This window comes from Entelurus aequoreus, linkage group LG07, assembly GCF_033978785.1.
Source record: "Entelurus aequoreus isolate RoL-2023_Sb linkage group LG07, RoL_Eaeq_v1.1, whole genome shotgun sequence".
In the NCBI taxonomy this organism is placed as follows: domain Eukaryota; kingdom Metazoa; phylum Chordata; class Actinopteri; order Syngnathiformes; family Syngnathidae; genus Entelurus; species Entelurus aequoreus.
The window spans coordinates 68,506,396-68,533,025 of record NC_084737.1 but is presented as its reverse complement, the minus strand read 5'-3'; the positions used below and the strand labels follow the sequence as shown (position 1 = coordinate 68,533,025).

At 38.9% G+C, this 26,630-nt stretch overlaps 1 protein-coding gene across 1 annotated transcript in view; it reads left to right on the top strand.

Annotated features, from left to right (window-relative positions):
* The window catches only part of LOC133654202 (contactin-3-like), a 234,115-nt gene that overhangs the window by 59,982 nt on the left and 147,503 nt on the right, over window positions 1-26,630 (top strand). Inside the window, exons 2-3 of the mRNA XM_062054350.1 lie at window positions 7,639-7,778; window positions 12,368-12,503. Of these exons, the coding sequence (XP_061910334.1) occupies window positions 7,639-7,778; window positions 12,368-12,503 (276 nt within the window). The remainder of the gene's footprint in view (window positions 1-7,638; window positions 7,779-12,367; window positions 12,504-26,630) is intronic.

The following is a 26,630-nucleotide window of genomic DNA, read 5'->3' as shown; positions in this document are numbered from 1 at the left end:
AGGAACATATGCATTATACCAGGGGTGTCCAAACCTTTTCCACCGAGGGCCGCACACGGAAAATTTTGATATTTTTCATTTTCAAACCATAACAAAATATATGGATTTTTTATATATTTTACCTTTAGGGGTCCCGGGGACCATAAAGGGTCTCAGTCATTAGAATGTTAAAAATAAGTCAGATTATTATTTTTTTCAATTATTTAACGCTTACAGTAAATCTCTATATCAACTTCAAGTTGATATAAAGTAATAAAAATAAAAATAAATGTTTTATGGCTTTTCTGTCAAAAACAACTTAGTTTGTTTATGGTAAAACTGAAATATGCAGTATTTAGTAATTAGAGCCCTAAAAGATCAATATTGCAGGACACCATTGGTTTTAATTATTTCATATTTTTGAGTAATCACAGTGAAAAGATAAATAAAAAATCACTAAATATATTTGGGATCCAAAAGGTGCCCCACTCATTAAGTGATACATTTTTATTAGGTTTTTCTTTTACTTTCAACACTTAAGTTACGAGATCAACTTCAGATATATCTGTCGATTATATGCTGGAACTATTATTTTGTTTGTTTTATGCCCTTTTGTCAAAGAAAACTTTGATGTTTTTATATGGCTACTACACAATATATGCAATATTTACCACATAAAACATTTTAAAGTGAAATATTTGAAGTAATTGGAGCCCTGAAAATAATTCATTATAACATGGATTTTTTGTCATTATTTTTTTTTTTGAGCAATGGCAAAAAAAGAAAAATAAAGAAAGACAAAAGAAAAAAAAACAGCCTGCATGGCAGCTTTTGCGTCAACATTGCAACTTTTTCTCGTTAGATTTCACCTCATTCCACTTTTTTTAATGTTCTTTTTTATTTTTACAATAGTATTTCCAGAATGTGTGGCGGGCCGGTAAACAATTAGCTGCGGGCCGCAAATGGCACTTTGGACACCCCTGCTATACAGTCTGATGGCTGTTGGTATGAAGGACTTCCTGTGTCGTTCCGTGTTGCATTTTCCCTCACACATTTAAGAATGAATGTGTGAGTGTATGAAATGGTTTAGAATGTAAGTCAATCTGCTCAGTGGCCTTGTGGTTAGAGTGTCCGCCCTGAGATTGGTAAATCGTGAGTTCAAACCCCGGCCGAGTCATACCAAAGACTATAACAATGGGACCCATTACCTCCTTGCTTGGCACTCAGCATCAAGGGTTGGAATTGGGGGTTAAATCACCATAATGATTCCCGAGCGCGGCCACCGCTGCTGCTCACTGCTCCCCTCACCTCCCAGGGGGTGGGGCAAGGGTATGGGTGAAATGCAGAGGGTAATTTCACCGCACCTAGTGTGCGGTGACTATCAGTGGCACTTTAACTTTTAACTTCTTTTAAGCAGGTACTGTATTGGGACTCCCGCTTATAAGCTGTTAGAGCTTCCTGGTAGATTCCCTTTTACAAAGCACTTACAAATCATATACAAATGAGTTTAATGGACTTTTATAATGTTTTGGCAATAAAGAGAGGTGATGATTATGATGATAATGAGTCCAAAGTTGTAGTCAATAAGCTTCTTAATTTCCATTGTCCTCTTGTTGTGGGGCAGACTGGCTCATACATGCACATGCATCCTCCGCTGTTGCCATTTGTAATAAAAAGTAGCATATATTTGTAACTTCTATATAAGTCTCCACACATCACAAAAGTTATTTAAATTACCAGAAATCTCATATCTCGGTTTTTCAATGTGGATGAGTCCCACTAGCTCCCTCAACCAGGCTTCAAACTTAGGTGGTCAGTCAGATTTCCACACTCTCAAAATGTGTCTCTTTGCTATGACCATACCATAGGCCACCACTGCGCACTGCTAACATTCCGACCCATCTTGCCCAAAGTGTTAGAAATGCCAAGCAAAGCAGTTTCAGGGTCAGGATATTTTTTTTAAATATTTTTATATAATATATGCAATATATAACAATACAGTATAAAAGGGTAGGTCCATCCATCCATCCATCCATTTTCTACCGCTTATTCCCTTCGGAGTCGCGGGGGGCGTACCCCGCCTTCCGCCCGATTGTAGCTGAGATAGGGTAGGTCTGTAAAACAAAATATATGCAACATTTTTACCAAAATTCCACCATTAAGTGTTATGTAGACCACAAGGGAGTTGTTTTACATGTAGAAAAAAAACAACATAAAGTGACCCCTTTTAAAGTAGATTTTTTTGGACGCCCCTGATCCACTGCATTTATACCTATAATGGACCATACTTACACTATAACACCGACATTTAAGATTTAGATTAGTTTAGATTTACTACATTTTCTTTCTTGTTTGTGTAGACAGGCACGTGTACATGTCAACAATACGTTTGCATCAACAGGGTCATCTATTGTGTCTGTTAGGGCTGCAAATATCATATTAATAAGGGATTTGTATCTACATTTGCAAGAATTCTAATCAGAACATATCCATGCATGTCCTTCTCTTTATGCTGCTGTGACCCATATCTGAATTGTGCCGCTTGAGAGGAAAACATCAAAATGGTGTCATTTAACCGTGTAGTGGGTCAAGAGAAACATAAGTGGGTGGGGGGGTATGCACTACGGTCGTAGTTGGATAGTGTCAACTGTGTATCTATATTTGCGTTAATAACATGACTCACCTCTAGCTCTCTTTGTAACACTGGCAATCCAAGGCGTCGCCCACTTCAACACGCTTTCCTATTTATAGTACAAGTGTTACATTTTATATTATGGCCTTTGCCAAATAATGCCTTTTATTGCTGATCACAAACGCCGATCCCCTGTGGCTGATACCACGCTAATTATGCGTCTTCGTACACTGTGTGGGGCTGCTTTTCTTCGCTAACCACCTCAGTTGTGGCAAATGCAATGCTTTATTGCTTTATTATTATTACTGGAGGATTGACTTTGTTTTTCTGAAACAAGTATATGTAATAAACTAGACCAGGGGTCGGCAACCCGCGGCTCTAGAGCCGCATGCGGCTCTTTAGCGCTGCCCTAGTGGCTCTCTGGAGATTTTTCAAAAATGTATGAAGAATGGAAAAAGATGAGGGGGAAAAAAAATCAATTTTTTTGTTTTAGTATGGTTTCTGTAGGAGGACAAACATGACACAAACCTCCCTAAATGTTATAAATCACACTGTTTATATTAAACATGCTTCACTGATTCTAGTATTTGGCGAGCGCCGTTTTGTCCTACTAATTTTGGCGGTCCTTGAACTCACCGTATAGTTTGTTTACATGTATAACTTTCTCCGACTTTCTAGGACGTGTTTTATGCCACTTCTTTTTCTGTCTCATTTTGTCCACCACACTTTTAACGTTGTGCATGAGTGCACAAAGGTGAGTTTTGTTGATGTTATTGACTTGTGTGGAGTGCTAATCAGACATATTTGGTCACTGCATGACTGCAAGCTAATCGATGCTAACATGCTATTTAGGCTAGCGATATGTACATATTGCATCATTATGCCTCATTTGTAGGTATATTTGAGGTCATTTAGTTTCCTTTAAGTCCTCTTAATTAAATTTATATCTCATGACACATGTAATATGGCTTTTAATTTTTTGCGGCTCCAGACAGATTTGTTTTTGTATTTTTGGTCCAATATGGCTCTTTCAACATTTTGGGTTGCCGACCCCTGAACTAGACTAGTGGGAAGTACTGTCAATAACATTGGTCATAAAAAAAATGGAAAAAATCAACATACGTGTGATCGGTTATGGTATTGGTATCAGCCGATCTCTCATTAAACCCTGATTGCAACATTCCTACTTAAAATATTTGTTTTGTATTATCATGTTTATCCCCACAAGAGGGGGTAGAACCAGCAACATCAGGTAACATCTAACAGCACGGAACTCTTGGCAACATCTGCATTTTGAGCCTATAGCAAATCAAATGTATATTGCAGGTCAACGTCAAACTCACTAGCATCACACCATGCATACATTAATGCGGATTAGGTGTTACAGTAAAAGTTAACTGTTCATGCAATGCTTCAACAGAAACTAGCCATCCATCCAGCCATCCATTTTCTACCGCTTATTCCCTTCGGGGTAGCGGGGGGCGCTGGAGCCTATCTCAGCTACAATCGGGCGGAAGGCGGGGTACACCCTGGACAAGTCGCCACCTCATCGCAGGTTCAACACAGATAGACAGACAACATTCACACACTAGGGCCAATTTAGTGTTGCCAATCAACCTATCCCCAGGTGCATGTTTTTAAGAAACTAAACTTACAATATTTGCAAGTGGTTCTCAAAAGTTAGAAGAAATAAATGGGGGGAAAAAAACCAGAGATGAATCCTGCATTAGCGGACCTATCGGTAGTTGGCATTCCCTTAAGGATAAACACAACTGTTGTTTTGTTGCACTTCTGAGTCTCGTTTTCAAGTATGTAGTCGGTTCAGTTTGGGTGTTGCGTAGACAGGAAGAAGTGTGTTGTGCCCGGCAAAGTGTTTTCCTCTTAGTATTGTACTTATTTAAATTCAGCTGTTTGATTGTAATGTGCTTTTTATTTGTTTATTTTATTGTCTTATTGTGAAGTGTCGAAATCACCCTATAAAATTGTCAAACTAGCACATGTGTTTTATCAGTGCTGTCAAATGATTTAGTTTTTTTAATCAGATTAATCCCATTTTCAAATTTGCATTAATCATGATGATTATTTGCTTGCATAAATAAAATTTGCTGAAGAAAAAAACACCTATATTTTTACACAAATGCAATTTTATTGTCAGAATGTAATCCAGGAACATGTTTAACCATTACTTGAAAGCACATCATGTATTTGCACAAAACTTAGTAAAAGTTTGATCTAAAGTTCTTTCAGGCTATATTTTGGAGTGAAATTTGCCAGCGAGCACATCGGTTGGAGTCTCATTTTTCTACTGACAAATGCATTGAATTGTTCACTGACCATATAGCGGTTAAGGCAGGGGTCGGCAATCCAAAATGTTGAAAGAGCCAACATACAAAAAAAATAAATCCACAAAAATGTAAAAGCCTTATATTAGTCTTATATTGAATGCAACACACTATGTTGCTGTTTAATATTCATTCTAAACATTTTTGCAACATTGGAAAATATTAGTAAAACAGAGCCTTCTCAGAGTGTGAGATTATTCCTGGAAGATACTGGCTTAGAATGGCCAAAGGTATAGTTGTGTGTGTCCAAGTTAAAGTAAACGGCGGTCTGTCTTCTTCTAATAAGAGCACACAAACAACTTGATTGATTGATTGAAACTTCTATTAGTAGATTGCACAGTACAGTACATATCCCGTACAATTGACCATTAAATGGTAACACCCGAATAAGTTTTTCAACTTGTTTAAGTCGGGGTCCACGTTAATCAATTTATGGTAAATTATTAACTATTAGTTGTTATTAAATGCAGCCAATATTACATACAGATAATGTGTCATGAGACATGCAAATATAAATTAAATACACAGAGGACACAAGTAAAAAAATTAAATCATCTCAAATATACCTACAAACGAGGCGTAATGATGCAATATGTACATACAGCTAGCCTAAATAGCTTGTTAGCATCGATTAGCTTGCAGTCATGCAGTGACCAAATATGCCTGACTAGTACTCCACACAAGTCAATAACATCAACAAAGTTCACCTTTGTGCATTCATGCACAGCATAACACATTTGGTGGACAAAATGTGACAAAAGAGTGGCATAAAACATGTCTTTCTGTGGCAGTGTTGGAGAAAGTTGTACATGTAAACAAACTATGGTGCGTTCAAGGTCCGCCAAAATTAGTAGGACAAAACAGCGCTGGACAAATACTCTCATCGGTGAAGCATGTTTAACATAAACAGTGGGATTTCTAACAAATAGGAAGGTTTGTGTCATGTTTCTCCTACAGAAACCATATTAAAACGAAAAAATATTTTTCCCCCATCTTTTCCATTTTAAATTTTGGCCCTAGAGCCGCGGGTTTGCCGAACCTCGGGTTAAGATAAAAGAGCTTGTACGGTCAAAATTAATTGTGTGATTAATCTAAGCATGTTCATGATTGATGCAATAGTTTTTCGTTATTAATCACATGAGTTAAGTCGTTAATTTTGACAGCCTTAGTTGTATTCCACTTTTTCTACGTTAAAATGTCAGTGAGAAGTTTTTTTTTACCTCATGGAAGTTATATTCACATACTTTTTCTGCAAGTCCAATTTTGGAAGTAAACAATCTTAAAAAGGAGTCTTCATTGACGACCTGTTGTATGGCGGCTAAGCCAGCATAGAGACGTTAGCAGGAGCAGAACAATATCAGCAACTTTTTATTAGTTAATAACAACAAACTTGACACTACTCACTATGACTTGCTGACTTGAAGGATAGTTTAAGATGGGAGTTTGCACTGAAGAGGACGTCGTGTTTGCATTATCCGCTTGGCTTAATAAGCATTTAAACAGCTGTCCTTCAGCTTTTTTCTAATGAGTAAGTTATTAATGTTTCATTAAGTCGCTGTTGTTTCCTTTCTTGAGTGCAATAGCTTTGAGAAAACTATTGCATTAAGATGAGTTTTCAGCCCTTCTAGTAAAGCGAGCCAACTCATTTGAACATTTCTGCTGTGGACTGTGGTGTCATAAATACGTCCATAATGTGGATGGACGGGTTTATCCGGCCGGCAAGATGAGTTTGCTAAGTATGAAGATTAGCTGTTTTTTGATGAAAGAAACTGCTGTTTTTAATTGTGTCCACTGGATGTCGCAATAGCAATTCTGTTAGGCAAGCAAATGGTTTATACTGAGGCCAAGCAAGAGGTACACAGTAAAGCGTGGCTCCGTTCTTCCCCTTTGATTAAAATGAAACATAAAACCTGACGTTTTACGTCTTCTGCTTCAAACGTGCCGTTATTTGGCACCCAATTGCCCCAAAATGTTTCTGTTGAAAAAGAGAAAAGTGAACACAGAGTGTAACTCAAACCTCTTGAATAGTTTCTACCTCCGTTTGTAGGGTTTGTTGAACTAGCATAGGATTAATACGTGGACCGGGAAGAGTTTTTATCTCTTTATTATTGAATCTTTTCAATAATAGTTTAGTTTGACGGCTTTGTAGATACACTGAGACAAACGTGTAAGTTTATTGTATTGTTCATTCCAATTTTGAAACTAAATAATTTTTTCCCTCGGAATTTTCAACTAACTTGAAGTGTTTTGTCAAGAAGATTATTTGTGATTTGTACATTTTTAGAATGTGCTTGTTCTATTTTTTTTTTGCCAAAGTAAAACAAAGAAAACAAGATGAAATTGTCTTCATATTTAAGTTATCATGCCATGATTTTACAAGTCCGGCCCACTTGGGAATAGATTTTCCCCCCACGTGGCCCCGGAGCTAAAAATGAATTTGACTCCCATGATCTAGCCAATACACGTAATGCAGTGTGGCTGACTTATAATACTGCAAAAATCATACTTGAAATATGAAATATAAGATGATGCATCACTGTCATAATTGTCTTATTATTATTCCAAATGTACGCTTGCCATCTGTGCTCCCTGATACAGGTTATTGAAACACGACTGTAAGCATCACATAAAAATGATTGGTCGCCGAGTTTGGCATTTTACAGCAAAATTATCTTTTTGAAACAGGTCAAGCGCCCCTTCTCTACCCAGATCACGAGTGCCATTTCAAAGCTTATTGGATGAAAGTCTCATTTGCCCTTGGTTGCCAAAGATGACGTTGCCATGGAAACAGCTTCTACTGTTATCGATCATCGAGTGTTTGGCAGGTAAGTCGCACTTTTATTTTATCTATACTTTTACAAGAGTAATGACTCTCTCACATTTAGACATTTACGGGCGTGGGGGAGGATGCGGGGGAGATGAGAATCATGTCATTGCCAGTGAGGATGGGCTGGCTGGGTTATAAAGGGTAAAAAAAAAAGTCATCGGTATTGACTGTCTACTCACAACAGACACCTACGGCTCTTCATCCTCCTCCTCATTCCATTTAGCTGATGAACAGACATTTGCTGTTGTACCCCTGTAAAAATGGAAGCAGAACACTGAGAAACCAGCATTCTCCGTCATATTCACAACAATTTGCAGATGCAGTACCTGTGCCGTGAATAGTAACATAATACGACCACGTCTGTGAATCTTGATAGAGATAGCTTGCATTTTTCATCTCACTCCACTATCAGAGAAGCATTTATTTAACTATGTTTACGATTGTGGTTGTTTACAGTGGTGAAAAAGTGATTTGTATCACATAAAAACTTGTACCACTATTTTGCACTTTGTACTTAAAGGACAAATAGTGTCCAAATGACCGAAACTCCACTAAAAAGTTCTCCTTAGATATTTTTTTTGCTTTTTAAAATGAATCTGGTAGTCGGTTCCCATAATATGAATAGTTTTTTGAGTAATCGGTAGATAACTAACTCTTTCTATCACCAGACTTGATATGCCGCCCCTTATTCAATCAATCAATCAATCAATGTTTATTTATACAGCCCTAAATCACAAGTGTCTCAAAGGGCTGCACAAGCCACAACGACATCCGCGGTACAGAGCCCACATAAGGGCAAGGAAAAACTCACAACCCCAATGGGACGTCGATGTGAATGACTATGAGAAACCTTGGAGAGGACCGCATAGGGGGTGGGTCACCCCTAGAGGGGGGTTATTGGTGTGACGTCATCGACAGAAATAGAGCCCATTCTCCCACAAAGACAGTATGGATAAAGACATGGAAAACTATTAATTGTATCACTTAATTGCATGTTTTTTTGCCATCATGGTCTACAGTTACTTCAAAACTAATATTATAAGCATATAAAATATATATACATATATATATATATATATATATATATATATATATATATATATATACACTACCGTTCAAAAGTTTGGGGTCACCCAAACAATTTTGTGGAATAGCCTTCATTTCTAAGAACAAGAATAGACTGTCGACTTTGAGATGAAAGTCCTCTTTTTCTGGCCATTTTGAGCGTTTCATTGATCCCACAAGTGTGATGCTCCAGAAACTCAATCTGCGCAAAGGAAGGTCAGTTTTGTAGCTTCTGTAACGAGCTAAACTGTTTTCAGATGTGTGAACATGATTGCACAAGGGTTTTCTAATCATCAGTTAGCCTTCTGAGCCAATGAGCAAACACATTGTACCATTAGAACACTGGAGTGATAGTTGCTGGAAATGGGCCTCTATACACCTATGTAGATATTGCACCAAAAACCAGACATTTGCAGCTAGAATAGTCATTTAACACATTAGCAATGTATAGAGTGTATTTCTTTAAAGTTAACACTAGTTTAAAGTTATCTTCATTGAAAAGTACAGTGCTTTTCCTTCAAAAATAAGGACATTCAATGTGACCCCAAACTTTTGAACGGTAGTGTATATATATATATATATATATATATATATATATATATATATATATATATATATATATATATATATATATATATATATATATATATATATATATATATATATACATATATATATATATATATATATATATATATATATATATATATAATCACCATTTTTCAACAGCATCTTGAAGAAAACATCAGTAGAAGAGGACACGAAAAATATCAGCAGCTTACCTTATTTTTCTCTCGTTTTTGAGTGGCGGGTCTACTCCTCTTTTTTAATTTTTCCGCAGGTTCTGACTCAGTCTTTATTCCCTCGAGGGTGCTCCTGATTTTCGGAATCGCATTTGACTTGAGTCTTTTACCTTTCTTCCATCCAAACCCCAAACAAAACACTACCTTGTTTAGGAATCGTTAAAATGATTGATGCAAATTGCACTCCTCTCACTAAGTTTGTCCCATTTAGCCTGAGTCAATTTGACTGGAGAGGTCCATGCTTTCCTCATATTCGTCAGCAGGCTGATGAACCCCCCACCACACCCACCTTTTAGAACTAAAAGTGGGCGTTCCAAAATGTGCTTAAACTTGTTCAAATAAGCCTAAAATCCCTACTGTTTTCTATTTTGGAGATTGTTTTACTTGTGGACATCTTTAGATCCAGAACTATGAAATAAGTGACAATGTTGTCAACATTAGAGGAGCCCTTTAAAAACCAGCTATTGAAATGTTCCCTTGTGAATGCATTTCAATATGATGTAGTACAAACCAAAATAATAAAAAACACAATCCACTACTATCTAAGACCTGAGCATTATCGTCTTTGTTTAAGACATATGTTTCGATACAGTTAGTTTAGAGTTACATTTTGTAGATGTGCTGTGCCTAATACTGTGTCCAATTCATGAATTTATTAATGACCACAAATTGAAAACAACAACATAAATATTTTAGTTGCAATTGCTGTGGTTGAACGCCTGACAATATGCAATGCCTGTGGTATAAATACAAATAACCTTTCAGATGCACTAATAGTAGCTTTCGCTCCAAAAACACGACATTTCAGAACCTGTGTGCTTTCAGACCATAGGGAACACGGTAAAAGAAAACTAGATAAAAAATTGGTAATGAAATAAACACCGCCAAATGTTTTTATTTCATTGAATGAAATGAATGAATGAAATGAGTTTATTTCGGTCATATAATCAACCATTTTGTGTGATCAATTTAACAGCACAGATTATACATATTAACAATCATACACATTCACACACTAAAAGAAAAGAAAAAGAATGACCGAAAAAGGAATAGGCTGAAGCCAAGGCTTATATTTGCCTATCCTATACATTCACTGAAAATTAGATTGCCTGGAACATCAACGTTCAAAAAATCAATGGGATGAAAGTATTTGTCGCTATATTTTATAATGTTCCATTATTTCACCTTTCAAGGCTTTCTTAAACCTTAACAAAGAACTACATGTCTTCAACTCATCACTGACCTTGCTCCACCATTTAACTACTGAAACCCACTACTACCGACCACGCAGTCTGATAGTTTATATATCAATGATGAAATCTTAACATTGCAACACATGCCAATACGGCCGGGTTAACTTATAAAGTGCAATTTTAAATTTCCCGGGAAATATCCGGCTGAAAACGTCTCGGTATGATGACGTTTGCGCGTGACGTCACAGATTGAACGGAAGTATTGGGACACCACTGTGTCCCAATACAAACAGCGTCTGTTTTCATCGAAAAATTCCACAGTATTCTGGACGTCTGTGTTGGTGAATCTTTTGCAATTTGTTTAATGAACAATGGAGACTGCAAAGAAGAAAGTTGTAGGTGGGATCGGTGTATTAGCGGCTGGCTACAGCAACACAACCAGGAGGACTTTGAGTTGGATAGCAGACGCGCTAGCCGACGCTAGCCGCCGACTGCACCGATAATCGGGTGAAGACCTTCGTCGCGCCGTCGATCGCTGGAACGCAGGTGAGCACGGGTCGTGATGAGCAGATGAGGGCTGGCGTAGGTGGAGAGCTAATGTTTTTAGCATAGCTCTGTCGAGGTCCCGTAGCTAAGTTAGCTTCAATGGCGTCGTTAGCAACAGCATTGCTAGGCTTCGCCAGGCTGGACAGCATTAACCGTGTAGTTACAGGTCCAGGGTTTGGTTCGGTGTCTCCTGATAGTAGAAGTAATAATAGTATTGTTGATCTTCCGTCTATCCTTCCAGTCAGGGGCATGTTTCTCTGTTTCTATCAGCAGTTAAGCACGATGCTATCACGTTAGCTCCGAAGCTAAAGTGCTTCACCGATGTATTGTGGTAGAGATAAAAGTCACTGTGAATGTCCATTTCGCGTTCTCGACTCTCATTTTCAAGAGGATATAGTATCCGAGGTGGTTTAAAATACAAATCCGTGATCCATAATAGAAAAAGGAGAAAGTGTGGAATCCAATGAGCCCTTGTACCTAAGTTACGGTCAGAGCGAAAAAAGATACATCCTGGCGTCCTGCACTGCACTCTAATCCTTCACTCTCACTTTCCTCATTCACGAATATTTCATCCTCGCTCAAATTAATGGGGTAATCTTTGCTTTCTCGGTCCGAATCGCTCTCGCTGCTGGTGTAAACAATGTGCAGATGTGAGGAGCTCTTCAACCTGTGACGTCACGCTACTTCCGGTACAGGCAAGGCTTTTTTATCAGCAACCAAAAATTGCAAACTTTATCGTCGATGTTCTCTACTAAATCCTTTCAGCAAAAATATGGCAATATCGCAAAATGATCAAGTATGACACATAGAATGGACCTGCTATCCCCGTTTAAATAAGAAAATTTCATATCAGTAGGCCTTTAAAGAATGTACTAAGATCTGCTTTTCTTCCTATTCCTTTTCGGACACGTTGAATTGACCCGTTGAGAATGAGTGGAAAAACTAAAATCATGACTGTAGACGTTCACTGCTCCCCACAGATAGTCTGGACAGTGGCTTGTACCATGGCCCAAGATGGAGGATGGAGCCAGGGGATCTTTTCATTCCAGTCGACTCCATAGAGGAAGAGGCCACTCTGACGTGCGACGCCAAGGGTACCCCGCCTCCTCAGTACAGGTAAAGGCATGGCTATTTTTATTTTTTTCTACATAACAGGTTTAGTCCAAATCCTGTATAGAAACAGGATTAAAACACTTAGTTGAATGCTTCCTGCACTGCATCGTGGAGATGGTTCATCTACACTCGTCTCGAGCGTGCCCAGAACCTAATTTGTGCTCTGTGCACCCAGGAATAATTTACAAGATAAGCTCAAATCACACATGCGATATTGAGATATTTCACAAAGGAATGTAATTATTTTAGACAGCCGTGTTTCTCCCTATCCTAACAACTCCTGTTTTACCGTGCGACCTGTAATTGTTATAAATGAATGCACTTTGTTTCTTTTCATCTGTTTTTCCCCTCAATTTTCCACCGCTGGCAGTATATATTTTTTGCAGTCTTTGTCACAATATTGCTTTTTTTTCTCGATGCGTTAAACATAACTCCCTTTGGTATGCGGGGATGTTCATTTTCAGATAAAAAAAAAAAAAAAACCTGCCTTCTTTTGAAGCTGGGAACTGATAAAATATAGTTTACAGCGCAGACACGCACTAAAACAAATTACTTGAAAATAGCACTTTAAGGATGATGATACGAGTTCTGCATTCATTTCAAAATTCATTACTACTCTGTAGTAGAATATGAAATGTATATTGACGATGATCTACTGCAAGGATTTTCAATTCACTTGTTTTGGGGGCCACATTTTCAGAAAGCTCAGGACCGAGGGGCCAGACTTCTCCCTTCACTATTAACATATTGTATATTCCTGTGATTCAGTGTCCTCTACAGTGGAAATATGACTTCTGATTTCTTTATTTTGTCAGAGTTTGAAATTTCTGAGAAAAAAATGCTCTGTATACAGTGGAAAAAAATGCCCTGTATACATCCATCCATCCATCCATTTTTTACCGCTTATTCCCTTCGGGGTCGCGCGGGGCGCTGGAGCCTATACCAGCTACAATCGGGCGGAAGGCGGGGTACACCCTGGACAAGTCGCCACCTCATCGCAGGCCCTGTATACAGTGTAAAAAAAAATCTGTAGATTTTACTGTTAAAAAATGGCAGTTCAGTCACCAGAATGTTACCTTAAAATTTACTTTTTTTTACACCAAATTATTTTAAACTGTACACTGTATCACAAAGATTATTAATGTATTTAATATTTCTTTACTTACTATAGTATATGATTTGTTTATTATTTATTTGTTCACTGTTATGTTACAGAGAACAAGGACATAGGATAAAATTGCTATGGTATGAAAAGGGGTAGGATTAAATAAGCTCAGCTTCTTCCTACTCCTTTTCGGACGTGCTGTAATGAAACAACTGGAAATATGTGATGAATTACTATTATTGTATATGCATGTTCGAAATAAACTGAAACTGAAACTGTTATTTTTACAGTAAATTCTGACAAGTGAGCTGCCATATTTTAACATGAAATCTGCAGACATTTTTGCAGCGAAATACTGTAAATTGAAAAACGATACCGCTGTCAGTTTTACGGTAAAATTCTGGCCACCGCGCTGACAGTTTTTTACTCAAAAATGTGCAGTGTTTTTTAAAAAAGAAAAACAGTATCACTCTTATTTTTCCAGTAAAATTTTGCCGTCTGACCAACCATTTTTTTACCCAACAATCTATAGTCGTTTTTACAGAAAAAATACTGTAAATTGAAAAACGATACCGCTGTCAGTTTTACGGTAAAATTCTGGCCACCGCGCTGACAGCTTTTTACTCAAAAATGTGCAGTGTTTTTTAAAAAAGAAAAACAGTATCACTCTTATTTTTCCAGTAAAATTTTGCCGTCTGACCAACCATTTTTTTACCCAACAATCTATAGTCGTTTTTACAGAAAAAATACTGTAAATTGAAAAACGATACCGCTGTCAGTTTTACGGTAAAATTCTGGCCACCGCGCTGACAGTTTTTTACTCAAAAATGTGCAGTTTTTTTAAAAAAGAAAAACTGTATCACTCCTATTTTTCCAGTAAAATTTTGCCGTCTGACCAACCATTTTTTTACCCAACAATCTATAGTCGTTTTTACAGAAAAAAATACTGTAAATTGAAAAACTGTACCACTGTCATTTTTACAGTAAAATTCTGGTGACTAAGCTGCCAGTCTTTTATCTAACAATGTATGTTTGTGTTTTACAATGCATTAGTGTAAATGGAAAAACAGTACCAAAGTCATTTTTACTGTAAAGTCCTGGCGACTGAGCAGACAGTTTTTTGCTTTAAAATCTACAGTAATTTTGCAGTGCATACAACAGGAGCTCTTTGCTGTTTTTAAGGTCGTACTGCAAAAAAAAAGGTAGTTAAATAACATCTGTATGATTACGTTCTATAGTGTTTTTTCCTCAATCTGCTGCAAAAATGTTAGTTCTCACAAGTTTTTTGAGTAGAAATTGGGTAGAGTTTGACCCAATGTGGTAGATCAGGCTCTCGAACTGGCGCCCCTATGCAAACATGAGCAAGTAAAACGTTTGTCAAACTAATTTAATTAGGAAACAACGGACCGAATGAAGCTGGGGGAGGGACAAGCGATAGAAAATGGGGGGTAAAAAAAACAGAAGTTTTTAGACAGCTTATTTGCAAGAGTAAAAAGGCCAGGACTCCCACCAGTTCAGTGTTATGGTGAGTTGTATTTTCCATGCTCCTATTTTTGCTGTATTTATCTGCAACACGTGAAACTAATGCCTATACATTAACCCGATCCCTGGTGCAAAAAAAGTTAGACTGCGTGTTAAACCCTTACACTTTTGCGGGTCCGTCTGAAGTTTCCCGTCATACAAACTGGTTCGTGTCGTCAAAAAGCTTGTAATAATCAAGACGAGGTCCTTCGGGATACGTCATGATTAGAGATGTCCGATAATATCAGGCTACCGATATTATCGGCCGATAAATGCTTTAAAAAGTAATATCGGAAATTATCGGTATCATTTTCAAAGTTATCGGTATCGGTTTCAAAAAAGTAAAATGTACGACTTTTTAAAACGCCACTGTGTACACGGACGTAGGAAGAAATACAGAGCGCCATTAAACCTTAGAGCAGTGGTTCTTAACCTTGTTGGAGGTACCGAACCCCACCGGTTTCATATGCGCATTCACCGAACCCTTCTTTAGTGAAAAATAAAAAATACAAAATTTCAAATTCAAGACAAAGTTATATGTTTTTTTACTGGTGCTCAAAATGAACCATGCATGAACATCACCTTGTTCAAAGAACAACACCAATACAGTGCATGAACTCACAACAAATTACACACCTGAAAACCAGTGTGACTTCTGCTGTTGCCGTATCCGTAATACGATGATAGGGAGAAGTTTTTATTTACACGATGAGTCGGGTGTGTCTTGACCTCCACCGAACCCCTGAGGCCGAGTCACTGAACCCCTAGGGTTCAATCGAACCCAGTTTAAGAACCACTGCCTTAAAGGCACTGCCTTTGCGTGCCGGCTCAGTCACATAATATCTATGGCTTTTTACAACACAAGCAAATGCAATTCATACTTGGTCAACAGCCATACAGGTCACACTGATGGTAGCCGTATAAACAACTTAAACACTGTTACAAATATGCGCCACACTGTGAACCCACACCAAACAATAATGACAAACACATTTCGGGAGAACATCCGCACCGTAACACAACATAAACACAACAGAACAAATACCCAGAATACCCTTGCAGCACTAACTCTTCCGGGACGCTACAATATACACCCCCGCTACCCCCCTTTCCCTTCCCCCCAACTCAACCCCACCCACCTCAACCTCTCTGGGACATGCTCTCCATGCATGTCCCAAATTCCAAGCTGCTGTTTTGAGGCATGTTAAAAAAAATAATGTATATATAAATATGGCAGTGCCATGTTGGCATTTTTTTCCATAACTTGAGTTGATTTATTTTGGAAAACCTTGTTACATTGTTTAATGCATCCAGCGGGGCATCACAGCAAAATTAGGCATAATAATGTGTTAATTCCACGACTGTATATATCGGTATCGGTTGATATCTGTATTGGTAATTAAGAGGTGGACAATATCGGGATATCGGCAAAAAAAGCCATTATCGGACATCTCTAGTCACGATCATGTCCAACCAAGCATCCATCCATCCATCCATCTTCTTCCGCTTATCCGAGGTCGGGTCGCGGGGGCAGCAGCCTAAGCAGGGAAGCCCAGACTTCCCTCTCCCCAGCCACTTCGTCCAGCTCCTCCCGGGGGATCCCGAGGTGTTCCCAGGCCAGCCCGGAGACATAGTCTTCCCAACGTGTCCTGGGTCTTCCCCGTGGCCTCCTACCGGTCGGACGTGCCCTAAACACCTCCCTAGGGAGGCGCTCGGGTGGCATCCTGACCAGATGCCCGAACCACCTCATCTGGCTCCTCTCGATGTGGAGGAGCAGCGGCTTTACTTTGAGCTCCCCCCGGATGGCAGAGCTTCTCACCCTATCTCTAAGGGAGAGCCCCGCCACCCGGCGGAGGAAACTCATTTCGGCCGCTTGTACCCGTGATCTCGTTCTTTCGGTCATAACCCAAAGCTCATGACTATAGGTGAGGATGGGAATGTAGATCGACCGGTAAATTGAGAGCTTTGCCTTCCGGCTCAGCTCCTTCTTCACCACAACGGATCGATACAGCGCCCGCATTACTGAAGACGCCGCACCGATCCGCCTGTCGATCTCACGATCCACTCTTCCCTCACTCGTGAACAAGACTCCGAGGTACTTGAACTCCTCCACTTGGGGCAGGGTCCCCCCCCCGCAACCCGGAGATGGCACACCACCCTTTTCCGGCCCAACCAAGCATTTCTTTTTAAATCACACTTTAACAAAGCCCCGGCACATAGGAGGACCCTTGGCTCCAGTCACGTCTCCATGTCTTTACTAATTCATATTGACTAACTTGCCACCAATCTGTGTCATGTCTTGCCAGATAGTATCTTAGAGACACGTGTAGAGCATCTTTAATGACCCAACTCCGCCAGACCCGTGCAGGTTTCCCAGACACTCGTTGTCTCCAAGCAGCACTGTTTGTAAGCGTTGTTGTTTCATTGGGCATTGAATTACTGCAGCACAGATGAGCTGAATGATAGCAGCGCGGGTTATGTAGGCTCATTATATCTCCCTGCATGCCCGAGACCAGGTATCTCCATGTAGTGATTAAAGGTGAGCTGAGCACATTTTGACGTGGTGTCTTGTCAAGCTGGCTGTGCAGGATTCTGCATGCCCTCAGCACCTCTCTGCTTCATCTCTTGAAGTGTAAATGGGCTCCTATTGCTCCATCGCCCCGCATCCCTTTTCGTCTCTCTTCCTTTTCCTCTGACAGTCCTGTCGCTCAGGCAGCGAGATGAAGTTTCCACTGTAGGAACACTGCGGTAACAATTCTCTCAGTGGGGGGCGAGGGGGGGCGGACGCAACTTGCACAGGAAGGCGTCTTAAAACCATGCGGAGTGAGTTTAAAAATACCGTCTAAAGTTGGCATGCTCAAAAGTCCTTTTTCATCCATCGTTGTGTGTTATCAAATCTCAAAGGCACGGCGGCCCACAGGGACGAATCAACCAAAAAGACACAAACACCTTACACAACTTTTGATGAGGAAAATGGTGCAAATTAACCCTCAGGGGACAATGGCTAACTTGTGTGTACTTTTAGTACATTTTCAGTATTTTTTTTTGTGTTTCTCCGTTAAACGGGATTTTTTTTTCTCTGGATGGTTATTTTAATGTTAAATTGAAAATGCTATTTTAATCCTTTGAAGGACTTTTGATGAAATGTCACAATTTTCAATTAGTATAAATGTGGACAACTTGAAAATAACTTGTAAATCTGACATGATCTGATCAAAAAAGCCTTACAAATAATTGAATCAATAAATGAATCAAAGTTTATTTATATAGCCCTTAATCACAAGCAATATTCCCTCTAAGGTGCGCGCCTGTGCAATTGCGCACTGCTCAAGCGTCCTCTGCGCACGGCAAATCTATGCCACGCACAAAATCTAATAAAAAAATAAGCGCATAACAATTTTCGACACGACACGGACACGACAGAGAAAACCGTTTTTGTCATCATTGTTCAAATATTGTAACGTCTGTCGAGACGCTTTGAGGACATGAATTCCATCGATCACTTTACTGAGCAAACCTCTTTATCGTCGGCCATAAACACATCACCAAAACATTAGTAAAAAAAATTATATCTAGCAAAACTGGTAATTTTCTGCAGTACAAACCAGACCAAAAGCAACTTTTTTTATATCAACAGCAGCCGCTCGCTCTTTCTCACTTGCGCCAACACATGCACATATGGCACTTAGCCAGTGATGCGTTTACAGCCACACAAAAAGTCGGACAACTCCAACACCACACATAAAGTGTATTTCCAGGTCGTTACACTATGATTTACCAATCAAATGTGTGCTTATTCTAGTGTCATTTATTAGGAATCTTAATTTATAAATATTAATCATGAAATGCTGTTAGTATATTAAATAAATACTAATAAAAATATATTTTTTACAAACAGGAAGTTGCAGGAATGTTGCTTACATCTCATTGTGCAACATGTGAATGTTTTAATGGGAACTAAATGCAATGTCTGAAAGGGGTAAAAATTATTTCCAAAGCAGGACCTCCACCCAGACAAACAATACAAGTACACAGTTCATGAAAAACAATATTTTTTGTTATTGTCATTGTAAGTGGGCTTAAACACTTATATTAGAAAATAACCTCATGGAAATGACTACTGTCATTTGATTATATTAATGAGAGAATGTTGTCTGTCTATTTGTGTTGGCCCTGCGAAGAGGTGGGGACTTGTCCAGGGTGTACCCCGCCTTCCGCCCGAATGCAGCTGAGATAGGCTCACCCCCCCCTCCGCAACCCCGAAAGGGACAAGCGGTAGAAAATGGATGGATGGCTGGAGATTGAACTTATTCATATTTAGTCAGGTTTGGGACAGGTGTGCTGCTGGTGTAGCCACAGTGTGCACGTCTGATGTTGCTCACATGGGCTCCACTGAATGCTTAGGGAGTTTTTGCGTTTGCTCACACACATGAAAAATTAGAGGGAACATTGATCACAAGTGTCTCAAAGGGCTGCACAAGATGAGAGGTCCACCCCGGGTCCTGACTTTGAACAGCTAGCGTCCTGGTAAAGTTCCTGCAGCGGAGCCGCTCCTCTTCATTATTAATCCTCGCCGCCAAGGCGGCTAATAAACTACATTTCTTCATACACTATTACTGGTGGATGAAAAATTGCTTAAGTTTTTTTGCCCATCATTCATTTACCATCCTTATGTGAGACAAAAACACACATCTTTCTCTTTTCTGTGCTTTCTAAATAGTGAAAAACTGCTAGTATGAGACGGCTAACAATACAGTTCATAAGGATACAATATATTCCGTCTATAAAGCCCTCATAAAACCTCCAACAATGCTGTATATACATGCTGTACGTGCAGTATGTATATAATGTAGTAACAGGCACATACATGATAACATGTAATATTAACACTATTTTGATTATTTTAAGCATTGCCGTAACCTCTTTCCTGGGTGCATTCATTTCACAAAAACTACCACAAATCATAGCAGTTTGTTGGAGCCAACGACGATATAAACAAATACGGAGGATGAGCTACAAGTTGTAGAAGCTAGGTGCTAAGTAGATTGAGCTCTAGTGAAACACATAGTACTGTAGTGCTAAGTGTTCAACAAAAAAAACTCAACAAAATAATCACTTACAATGTTCACTTTCACAAGGATGCCAACTGATGGGATGTTTATTCATGCCAGCACAAGACTTGTGCTCCTTGTTTAAAGGATGAATCCATCATAATCGTCACTCCTCAGGTAAAACAAAATGTAAATAGAGTGGTGTTGACGGACTCCGGATTTTTATGATTAAGAAGGAAGACAAAAGAGAAAGACGTGTGTTCTTGTCTCACAAAAGCATTGTGAATGATGTGCAAAAGTTTTTTTAAAAGTGCAGTTTCCCTTTAACATGACACACCGAGCAAGAGAGCAGGCAGAGAAAGGAAGCCATGCTAACCCGCTAGTAGTGAAACAAGAAGAGAATAAGTGCTAAATGCATTTCCCCATAGGTTTAGCTGGAACTAGGGTTGTACGGGATACCGGTACTAATTAAGTAGTGCGGTACTATTTAATTAAAAAAGGTACCATACTGCTTTTGATAAATACCAGTACTTTATTTTTTTTCATCGACATGATGTGCGCCGCGGTTTGTATGACAACATTGTCACTGTTAGTCAGCACACGCACACACAGCACTTGCAAGCAGAAACAATGTGAAAACGGAAAATGGAGATTGGACGTATTTTGGCTTTAAGCCTAACATTAAAGGTGTAACTATAAACAATGAAGTGCTGCTCTGCAAGTGGTGCTTTAAAAAAGTGGTCCCCAACCAACGGTCCGGGGACCGGTACAGGTCCGTAACGCATTTGCTATCGGGCCGCATAGAAACATTTATTAATTTATAAACGACCACATTTTCTCCGACTTAACTTTGGCCTGTCCCACTAGACCATACTTGCCAACCCTCCCATTTTTACCGGGAGACTCCCGGTATTCAGCGCCTCTCCCGATAACCTCCCGGCAGAAATTTTCTCCCGACAAACTCCCGGTATTCAGCCTGAGCTGGAGGCCACGCCCCCTCCAGCTCAATGCGGACCTGAGTGGGGACAGCCTGTTCTCACGTCCGCTTTCCCACAATATAAACAGCTTGCCTGCCCAATGATGTCATAACTGCAGAATGACCGAGGGCGAGTTCTTGGTTTCTTATGTGGGTTTATTGTTAGGCAGTTTAATTAACGTCCTCCCAGCGCGGTAACAACACACAACAACAGCAGTCACGTTTAGTCTACCGTAAAGCAGTTCGTCTGCCGTAAACAGCAATGTTGTGACACTCTTAAACAGGACAATACTGCCATCTACTGGATAGCCTCCAGAACACTGAAATTCAAGTATTTATTTTATTTATATGTATAATAAAATAAATATATATATATATATATATATATATATATATATATATATATATATATATATATATATAGCTAGAATTCACTGAGAGTCAAGTATTTCATACATACTGTATATATATATATATATATATATATATATATGAAATACTTGAGTTGGTGAATTCTAGCTTAAATATATTCCCCTCTTAACCACGCCCCCAACCACGCCCCCACCCCCACCCCCCCACCTCCCGGTATCGGAGGTCTCAAGGTTGGCAAGTATGCACTAGACACATCAATAAGCTTGTTTATAGATGTACAATACAACTCCTCATAGGAAGTTGCCATTTGTTATATTTGTTATAACTTTGTGACATGATACAATGCACATGAATGAACATATAAAATATAAATGTGACAGATTGTAGCCAAAGGAGAATTTCCATCTGCAAAGAAACAAGCCCAGGACTCCCACTAATTCAGCGTTATAGTGAGTTGTATTTTTCATGCACTTATTTTTGCTGTGTTTATCTGGCACAAGTGGAAAGCCGGTCCCTGAAAATAATGCCTACATTAAACCGGTCCATGGCGACAAACCAAGTATGTTTCTAACAAATTTCATTCGTATTCTTCACTACACACCGTAGGAGGACGCTCAATGCTAACAGCAAGCTAGCGCTCCTGAATGTAAACAAAAGGGTGGGTCTGAACAGATATCTATTGTAACGATACCAAGTACAAGAGCGTATCTAGTCGATACTACAATGACTACATTGAGATTTGTATCATCACAAACTCTTTTTACCTTTTTTTGATTTGTATTATGTTTATAAACTGAGAAAATACATCCCTGGACACATGAGGACTTTAAATATGACCAACTACAAATGTGTGGTATCACCCAAAACGTATGTTAAGTATCCAAACAACAGTAGAATGAGTGCTTATTACATTTTAACAGAAGTGTAGATAGAACATGTTAAAACAGAAAGTCAGCAGATATTAACAGTAAATGAACAAGTAGATTGATGATTCATTTTCTACCAATTGTCCTTAATATATTTGACAAAATAATAGAATGATAAATGACACAATATGTTACTGCATATGTCAGCAGCCAAATTAAGAGCCTTTGTAACCCGTTTTCTTCCTTACGACTAAAATATAAGTTGTCTAGTATGTTCACTATATTATTTAATGCCAAAATTGTTTTGATTGCAATAAAAAAACGTATGTTTAGTGTAATTTTTTCGTAAAATAAAGCCAATAATGCCATTTTTTGTGGTCCCCTTTGAAAAGTATCAACAATTATGGAAATACATGTTGGTACTGGAAACAAAGTATTGGTATTCGGACAACCCCAGCTGGAGCCGCATTGCAGTTTAGAATAACTGGCTATGAACAGGAGTCCGGAGACATCTGCACGTTTGAAAACCAAAAAATTGTGCGATATGTTACTGCATATGTCAGTAGACAAAAGAGATTTTTTTAACCTCTGACCTGGTTTGAAATATGTCTATTACAATTGAATGATATGCCAAAATATGCGAGGTTAGTGTCTGTCTGTTTTCAGCACAATTCATTATTACAGTCGCCAGAGCAAAAAAAACAAGATATTTTTCTAATTAGTCATTTAGATTAGTCGACTATTTGAAAAATTGTCTGAAAGATTAGTGGTTCGAACATGAGTCATTAGTGGCATTACCTAAGGGATAGTCATCTTTACAGACTCAGAAGAAAGTTAAAAAGGTACACTTGTACTTTATGACTTTGTTAAACTCTCGGCTGTAAAATCGGTCGCTTTATAACACTGTAAGATATTACGTCGTAAGTCTTTAAGACAGATATCCCTCAGGTCTCTTGTCCAGTTTTATGGGGGCGGGGTGTGTTGTTTTTTGTCACTTGTAGCATTTTTCTTTCACGTTGGTTTTTCAATCCTGCAGTATTTATGGGATCGCAACATTTTTCCCATTGCATGTGTTTTATGATGGTGGTTTTTGGTAACCACCATGCATAAGGCTAAACATCGAAAGCATTAACTCCGCGGGTGTGCATCATTAAAATGATTTGCGTTAAGATTCATGCTTTTGTACCACATAAAGGTATCAGTGATGGTATAGTGAAGAGTCCGCAACTAAAATTCAAAATAGGTCCAGATACTTACATGTAATCATGCGAAGGTTCCTACCAAAAAGAGAAAAAAAACAGTGTATATTAGTTTATGCGAGTGCTTATTTTTTGGGGCATCAGCTCAGACATGAGTGTGTATGTTTGGTCAAAAACTTGTGTCAGACATGTTTAACACGTTACATTAAGGAACATCACATGGTTAAATTTGCACAAATCAACATATATATAAAAAGTAGGAATAATGCCATTGTTTTTATTAGCGCCACCGTCTCTGAATATGAGACAAATGATGAACCAGTATTGTAAAGTCTATAAAAGCTGTGCCGGTGTTATGTACATGGGGGGGAGTTGAACAGCACAGACAACAGGGGGCGTAATATAGCTCTAGGTATTTATTATATATATATATATATATATATATATATATATATATATATATATATATATATATATATATATATATATATATATATATATATATATATATATATATATATATATATATATATAACTCAAATAAATATTACAATTATTCAGTAAAGGGAATGGGCAGCACAGTGGAAGAGGGGTTAGTGCGTTAGCCTCACAATACAAAGGTCCTGAGTAGTCGTGAGTTCAATCCCGGCCTCAGGATCTTTCTGTGTGGAGTTTGCATGCCCTCCCCGTGACTACGTGGGTTCCCTCCGGGTACTCCGGCTTCCTCCCACCTCCAAAGACATGCACCTGGTGATAGGTTGATTGGCAACACTAAATTGGCCCTGGTGTGTGAATGTTGTCTGTCTATCTGTGTTGGCCCTGCAATGAGGTGGCAACTTGTCCAGGGTGTACCCCGCCTTCCACCCAATTGTAGCTGAGATAGGCTCCAGCGCCCCCCGCGACCCTGAAGGGAATAAGCGGTAGAAAATGGATGGATGGATGAGTAAGGGAATGGAGTGTGACAAAATCCAAGAGTGTGTATAGTGTAAGACTGTGTAGGAATTAATTGCTGAGTGTTACCAGAGTGATGAGCGAGAGGCAAGTCCAAAAGGGGCTGGGCAGGCTCGTATGTCCGTGAGCGGGCAGGTAGTCAGGGCGATGAGGAGACACACAGCAACGTCAACCCGGGAACGGAGGTCTGCAGTAGGATCGACAAGTAGGACACGAGACAATCAAAATGACGGGGGGAGAAAAACACAGAGAGAGAGAGCAAGATTGCATAAAGCATGATGATCGCTTACGGTACTCCAACAGATGATTATGTTCTTGCACGGGATAGCAGGTTGAGCAGGCTTATCAAATATATATATATATATATATATATATATATATATATATATATATATATATATATATATATATATATATATATATATATATATATATATATATATATATATATATATATATATATATATATACGCAGAGCTTCTATATTTTCCGTACACTGTCAGGGATGATGTTACTGTTGTATTGTTGCTTGCTACAAAAAAAATTAGTTGTTTATCAAGGCAAAACTGTATGTTGCCGTTCAGCAATTGTTATTAATGGCAGGACCGAGTTTATTTGCTTCCGCTCTTCTGGAAGGACAGAATAAACTATTTTTAGATCACTTTACTACAACTTCCCTTATCCCGTGATCACGTGCGGATTCGCAAGATCTATTTGGCTGCACGACGGAGCTGAAACAGAACGGCGGTCGGGATTGCCGGACTGTGAATGGGTTTTGTTCAGCAACTTTTAAGCATCCAGTGGAAATCTGGGGTTAGTGATCCCTGGTATCGGGTAAAAGGATGACGATAACCGATAAATTCAGTATAGGAATAGGCTGTGACGTTCACCAATTTATGAGAAATACAACTGAACATCACAAGGCTATATCAATTCAAGCAATATGGCGATTAACTTTATTTATTTTAGTTTGATTCGGTATTGTTGAAGGATAACTCTTTCTTAAGGAAAGCAATAGTCAACACTAGACTCCAAATTGAGTTAAACAACACAATATAACTTGCAGGAGAGTCACAATACGGAACCCTAACTTGAAGAACACGTTACAAGAAGGGAAAGCAGTGGTACTTGGAGAGCCAAGTGTTTTCTGAGGTGGTACTTGGTGAAAAAAGTTTGAGAACCACTTGTCAAGATAATATGCATTGGATCTGCTTTAGTGTAAATTTATAACCCACTCTCTGTATATGTCTGCACAATGTTTGTGGAGGCGTTCCCTTAAGATTGCAATTGAAATCATCTATGCCCAACTCAGCCCAAGTATCATAGTTTATCATTTAAAAATGTACACTGTTGAACGTATATTCTGAAGGCAATCTTCAATGCTATTTATTTTCAGACACGATCAAAGTAAACTTCATAAACATTTGCCAGTCAAAACATTTTCTGGAATCCATGCAGAGCAACATGAAAAAAAGCTGCTTTTACAGAATGTATCTCACTGTGTTGCGTTCTTTGTTGGCATTGTTGGTCTGGAGCCAAGGTTGCATATACGACAGGCGATGTGCAGATATGACGCCCTTTTTTAGACGAAAATACAACTTTATCCTATCTTGTCTCGTACTCCCTCAAACCACATAGAAATGTCACAATGGTGCAGTCTTTTCTTATCAGAGTTTAGCGGCTAATCAAATTTTGTAGTTGCCCACCTTGACAAAACAGTCCAGTGTAAAATGTCATAAAGACAAACAAACACAAAGCATTTATTTCATAGACATCAGAACAGGCGGGAGGGCATCAAACGAGAGGGACACCGGAGGCTGCAGGCAGCAGTCTTAACAGTCTCACAGCCAGAAGCAGAGGAGGAGGCGGCCCCCTAACAACAGATACTAGAAATGCCCACATAAGTACCTCCAACAGACTGTGATGTCACACTATTAAAAAAAAAAAGACTGCAAAAGTGTTCCAAAACTGCGTGCAAGCTTACGCCCAAGTGCATTAAACCTTATTATTTGACTTGAGTATTCAACATTGCCACTTTTATTAGTCACAAAAGTGGAAATTCTTCACTTTAAATTAGGGATGTCCGATA